This window comes from Juglans regia, chromosome 11 (assembly GCF_001411555.2).
Source record: "Juglans regia cultivar Chandler chromosome 11, Walnut 2.0, whole genome shotgun sequence".
NCBI lineage: Eukaryota > Viridiplantae > Streptophyta > Magnoliopsida > Fagales > Juglandaceae > Juglans > Juglans regia.
In genome coordinates, this window is record NC_049911.1 from 18,900,023 (window position 1) to 18,906,647 (window position 6,625).

Here is a 6,625-nt window from a genome sequence, read left to right on the forward strand (position 1 = left end):
TTTTGAGAGATATATCGTTTTTTTTAGTCGAGTGTCGTTCACAAGGGGGGATAGCCCTCTAAGTGTAAGCTCTGATTGGCCCTTAATGATCAGCCATAAAGTCTTATGAAGTGAGTTAACCTCCAAAAGAAGGTGAAGGGGTGCCCATTATGGGTGCCCCTTTCTTACATTATCAAATCAGTCATTTTTTTATCTGATCCATTTATATTAAATCCACAAATATTATCTCATTTTCAATTCGCATTAAATTCACATGTCGTATCATATATTACAATCTGAAAATTCTATATACCATACTACCATCTCATTTTCATTCCATTAAATATGATATGCCACATTTATCACCATTAAATGATCATTTATTGTCTGCTTTTTTATCATCTAATAGTGATTAATGTGCCACATATTACTTAGTATGATCAAAATAGGATGAGAGTGTGCTGCATAGCATTACTCATTACAACCTTAGTCTATGATTTTATCACTGAACATTGAGAAATTCTATATACTATATTACCATCTCACTTTCATCCTATTAAGTATGATGTGACACATTTATTACAATTAAATGTTCATTTATTATATATTTCTTTATTATTTAATAGTGATAAATGTGTTATATATTATTTAATATGAATAAAATAAAGAGAAATGTTACTCATCAGCCTACTGTACATTGCACTCTCCACACACCTCATATAAATTTTTTTTTTTCCAACCCAGCACGTTGAGTGTGCTGGGGCTTCTCCCAACAGTAAGCTGCAAAGAAGATTTTTTCTAAAATAAAATAAGAATGTAGTTTATAGAATTACTCCTCAACATTAGAGCTGCAGCTAAATTTTCCAAAAAGGTGCTGGGCTCGAATCTGGGTTACGGACGGGCCGGCCCCTGATTATCCCAACAAAAAGCAAAGAAAACATGCTCTCCCTCTCTCTCTCTAGTCTCTCCGAGGATCAGTTGCCATCTCTGCATGAGCTTCGAAGGATCTTCAGCTTAAAAATCTCAATGATTCAGTTAGTTTCCTTTTTTTGAGTTTTTATTTTTATCCCCAAATCAGGTCCTGCTCTTTATTTTTATATTTTTAAGCTTCTAATTTTCGCTGTTCGATTTATCCTATTATTCGTTGTGCTTTGTGCCCATTTCTATTTCTAATTGAAAACGAGACCTTTCAAAAAAAAAAGAAAAAAAAAGAAAAAGAAAATGAGACTTTATTGGATTTAATTTAATCGGATTTTTCTCTTCACTTGGCCAAACAAAATAACAAAACAGCTTTTCTGTTCCATGTGGTTACTAATTTCATGTTTGTATTGCTAATTTGCTACTTTTAAATAAGTAAGTTTGTATTGCTACTTTAATGTAGTTATTTATGTATCTATTTTGGTGCTCTCATTCTTAGACCTTTCTATCTCATTTTCTCAAAGCAGGATTGCTTTTAATTTATGTCAACTGGGTTCTGCTCTTTTTTCTGTTCTCTGGATACCCAAACACTGTAAAGTGAAAATTATTTGACACTATAACGAGTGATCAGGAGTTTTTTCCATTAATTTTGAAACGAAACACGTAGTTAAATGAATCGAAGTATCTATTTCAATATCAAACCGCATACAAATTAAAACAAAATTTTTGAAAAAAACTATAGAAGAAAAAAGGAAAGCATAAAAACTTGATAGAAAATTACTTAAAAAAAAAAAAAAAAACACTTTATAGAAGATATTTGGACTTGAGCATCGAATGGTAGAGGTGGAATTCCACTGTGAATTCCAGCACAAATGACCAGAAAGCAGAGTTAGAGACAAAAGGGGTATGGAGGAGGTCTTTAATATTTTTAATTTTACTTCTAAGTATCAAGGTGACCATGTGTTTGTATCAATTTTATGAATAATCATTCAATTTTTATAATTAAATTTTTTTCTGTTCTATAATTGTTATAATGCTGCATGGCATTTTTTGGGTATGTGTTTGATTAGTCGTTTTGTTTGCATTTATATCAAAATTGGGTAAATTTCTAATTCTGTTCTTTTTGCAATTTTCATGTCTTTAATGTCATGGAATGCATATTACCTAGATTACTATTTCTAGGATTTGTTAAGTTTATTTACAATTACCAATGGCTACTCCTGTGTTTCCTGTACCTCTGCATTGAATATCATGGACATGATCTTATCTTGGATTAGGCTACATTTGTATAATTTTAATATATGAGAATGGGGGAGATCATATTTCTGAATTTGAATGTTGCAGTGGATTCTGAACTTGTTGTGGGCATTGATGATGGGGAATTCGATAATTCTACTGATATTGAGCTTGAGCTTTGTAACGATGTTACAGTGATTAGACATTCAGTTGAGGAGACATCTTTTACTGATCAAAATGATAAAATAAGTCATGGTTCTTCTATGGAGGAGATTACTATCTTTGAAGGAGGCGAGCCATATGTGGGTCAGGAATTTGAGTCTGAAGAGGGAGCACATGCTTTTTACAGTGCATATGGCATGCGTGTTGGTTTCGTTACTCGGATAAACTACCTCTCTCGCTCTAAACTCGATGGATCCATTATTGGTAGAACTCTTGTCTGTAACAAAGAGGGTTACAGAAAACCTTACAGGATTGACAAGAAAAATTCAAAGCCACGAATTGCCACTAGGGTGGGTTGCAAGGCAATGCTTTCAGTAAGGAAACTAAGTACTGAAAAATGGGTTGTGACAAAGTTTGTGAAGGAGCACACTCATGCGTTGACTGCAGGGAACGCTCAAAATATATTGACTAATACTCAAATCCCAGTACGTTAATTGTCCTCTTCTTTTTGTTCTCTAGTCTGTTTTAGATAATTTCCAGTATGCTATATGCCCAATGTATCCCCCAAAAAGAAAAGAAAAGAACAGATGGTTGGAAAAAGAAAAAAGTCAGCAACTGACCAGCAGTCCCATTATCATCTTTTAGTGACATTTTAATAAGGTTCCATTTAACACATCTTGGCCAAATCTTACAAAATAATGGGATTTATGATTTTTTTTTCTTTGTAATATAAGACTTTCATGCATTTTTTTATGTAAAAATCTGCATGAAAGCTTGTGCAGTGATCATTTTAGTATGAGATACATTGAGAAGTTAGACGCTACTAGCCACTTGGACTTGATGCTGGAAAGGTTTCGAATATGACGAGGAAAGAAAATTTTATGGTCATAAATGAGGGTGTCTTCATATCTAGATCTGTCCAAGATTCTGTCCTGCAATTTAATTTTCTCAGTTTAAGCTGTGATATTTGATGAGCTGAAACCTCCGATGTTATCCTAGATCTTTATTGAGTTAGTCCTGTTCCATGTTGTGTGTGCTTCATTGGTAGATTTCACCTTCTGATGAAATTCAAAATTTGATTTCCCCTTCATTCTGAATTCCCTGCAACAATAGCGCCCTCTTAGTTACAAGTCAGATACTTTGATATTATTTTATGCTTAAAATTTTTAATTATCTTTTATTATATCATGATGTCTTGGAGGATGGGAGTGGAGGGAGAAAAGGGTGATCAAATTGTTCTAATTTACTTGTTTCCCCTTAGTCGCTTAGCTGTGATTGATTTGGAAACTCTGTAGGAAACCGATTCTGTTTAAGATTTCCAAAAACTCTCATGTTAGCGAACAGAATCTTTTAAATCTTTTAAGTTCATTTCAATGTCTTGAAAAATGTTTTCGGCTAGCCCATTACTAAATATTTCTGTACTTTCCTGGCTGCAAATGTCTGGCTAGAACTTTGTCTTTATGTTAGTCTAAATCCCAGCAGCTATATTAATTTTAAGCAAAATGGATCAAATATTTATATTGTCAGTTGGAGCCCTAGCCACCACCTCAGCCATGCTGCCGTCAGGAATCAATTCCATTTGGGCTGAACTAACACACCCGAACAACTGAAGCAAAAATCCTTAAAATCAATTCAGTAGAACTTATTCTACTTTAATTGGTTCTTTCTTTGTTGGCACTGGATATCCATGAAAAAAGGGTTCTTCTTTGGATTCTGAATAGGAACTTCCAGATATAGGGGACACCTGCTTAGATATCGTTGGAAAGACATTAATATATGTATTTGTTTTATAAAAGTTACTTTTTTGACAGATGTGTCTGCTGTCCTGACGACTCATGGTGTTTTGTTCATATTTCTACACTGTGATAAACAGAAATGTTTTGCTTTTAAAAATGCTAAACCTTGACTGCACTGGATTGCATCTTACATTGGCTCGTCATATCATTTTTATGGAATTTATATCACTTCTTGCTACGTTGTTAAATTATAGCTCTTGCTTTCTTCCTTCGCTTGTTGGGTTACTTATTTGTTTTCTTTCATACTTGTTTGCCATGGTAAGCTGAAATGTTTTATTATCTATAAAAAAAAAAAAAAAAAAAATATCTGAAAGGCTATATTATGAAAGAATGGAAAACCCTGCCCTGCCTACACTAGATTGCGTCATACTAGGTCGCATGTTTGATCTACACTCACTGCATCTTATTCCACTATCTGTACCGATAAAAAAAAAAGGAATGTATACATTTGATGCAACATAGACTCGGCGTAACCTCTTCCCCCAATCAAACAAGTTAGCTCATCCCACTCTACCGCTTAGTGCTCAATAGGGGTGAGCACTGACATAGTCAAAGTTGGATTCCCCTAAATCCGACTCCAACTTATATAGGCACCGATCTGACTCTGACTTGTCGGAGTAGATTTGGATTTGGGTTTTTTTTAGTTTCATATTTAGCCCATTTTTAAAACGGAATTTTTAGTGGGCATTCAAATTTTAGTTTTTTCAAAAATTAAAAACTAAAACTAAATCATTCACTGTTGATTTACTTCTATACTAATATCTAACTTATTTTTTTACTAGACTTATACTAGAGTCTCTAATTACATGTTATCATATTATAAAATTACATTATTTCTAGTACAAATATATTATTTTATAATAATTAGCTCATACTAGTATATTATTGAATTTAACTATATAAGTTCTAGTTATATAACTATATAAATATACTAATATATATGATAAATATATAAATAAATACATATTTTTATAGCAAGTAATGCTAGGTACAAATCCTAAATAGACAAGACCCAAGCCCTTTGTAAAAAAGTTGGTCCCACTAAAAAATAATAGGTTTTTTTACACTTGGTGGGGTCCACTTTTTTACAAAGGGATTGTGCGGGACTTGTCTATTTGGAGCTTGTACAAATCAATTCTCTTTTATAACATATGTATAATATCGGAATCAGAGTCGGATTCGGGAGGCAAAGTCAGAGTCAGAGTAGGAGCATAAAGTCGGAGTCGGATCGGATCAGCGCTGAAGTCGGTCCAGCGACACCTCCGACTCTGACTGAAAAATTTTAAAAAATCCGACTCCGACTCCATTTTGTCAATGTCGGAGCGGAGTTGGATTCAAAGTCAGACTTTCGAATTTTTGCTCATCCCTAGTGCTCAAGACTGCTTCTTTTCTCTAATTTTGAGGTGACGGGCCCTAAACTATGGTTCTTTCTTTCTTACTCAAATGTGGTATGGCTAAAGGTCTTTTATCAACAATATCTAATGTTTAAGTTTACTCACCATCTAAATTGCCTTTACTACACTGGTTCCAACTCAAAAAATGTTCGGATCTCTTCCCAAACTAAAGACTGATGGGTTCTTATGGCTAAATCCTATCCCTTTTAAATACCGCACAGAATGTTTCAGTATAAATTTGGGCAGATGATGGCTAATAACTAGAGGATGCTGTGCCTACTGGGCAGTAATTTTGGAAGTGGGAAGCCATTTTATTCTTTCATCCACCATTGTCCAACAAAAAGTGATCGAATTCAGTTGTACTAGGCTTAAGAAAGATGACCAGCAGAGCCTTACTTTTCACAGATTGATTAGTCCAAACTTGGTTTTATGTTTTCTTATACTTTCTCCTACTAGCTTCCACTTTTTAGCTTTTGTTTGTTTTTTGTTTTTTTTCATTGACATGCTTCTACAACTATTATGTTTTTGTAGAATGAAAATGTGAAAATTCAAGAATTAACTCAACAACTGCTCCTCGAGAGAAAGCGCTCTGCTTCACTTAGAAAAGTTATAGACCTTCTATTCAGTCACATTGAACAGCACGCTGAAGACCTATCAAGAAGGGTACAACATGTAGCTGACCAGGTAAAGGAAATTGAATCTGGAAGGAAAACCCCTCAAAACTGTAGATAATGTCGCCATTTGTAACTAATATCTTGTATATTCTCACATTGGCCTTTCTTTGGAACATGCAATTTTGAATATCAATTTAGTTGCTTTTCATCTGTTTCTATTGTCTTCCCCTGATAGCCTGGTGGCATATGCAAGTGTTTTTCTTCCGGCAAACGAGGAGAATAATAGCTTTGCTATATCTAAATACATCATGCTATTGCTGTACTTCGTTCTTCATCATTGAGTCTCCTATTAGAGTCTGTGCTTACCAATCTCCTAGGAGCAAAGGGGTTTTAGTTGGCAACTTGGCTGGCTGTAAATTCATTTACACACAGCCAGGAAGAAAAAGGCAGGTCTTTGATTTGTAGGTTGAATTGATGAGATGAGAAATGCTAGATATAAGCTTAGGGTGTACAAGTTTTGTGTATG

General features: G+C 34.1%; 1 protein-coding gene across 2 annotated transcripts; it reads left to right on the forward strand.

The window, feature by feature from the left end:
• The first annotated feature begins 822 nt into the window (after positions 1-822).
• Positions 823-6,307, forward strand: LOC108997279 (protein FAR1-RELATED SEQUENCE 12-like). Of its 2 annotated transcripts, XM_018973476.2 has the most exons (3): positions 823-1,013; positions 2,242-2,780; positions 6,017-6,307. In XM_018973476.2, coding segments are annotated over exons 1-3 (741 nt in total). In that variant the 5' UTR covers positions 823-1,012; the 3' UTR covers positions 6,218-6,307. The 2 variants fall into 2 exon arrangements, with proteins under 2 accessions (XP_018829021.1, XP_035551374.1); XM_035695481.1 differs by lacking the exon at positions 823-1,013 and having other exon boundaries at positions 1,832-2,780.
• The last annotated feature ends 318 nt before the right edge of the window (positions 6,308-6,625 follow it).

Excerpts from the sequence above, each read along its gene's own strand:
- LOC108997279 (XM_035695481.1), top strand. The coding sequence starts at position 2,199 with ATGAGAATGGGGGAGATCATATTTCTGAATTTGAATGTTGCAGTGGAT. Across the intron at positions 2,781-6,016 it reads TGACTAATACTCAAATCCCA|AATGAAAATGTGAAAATTCA; the intron begins GTACGTTAATTG and ends ATGTTTTTGTAG.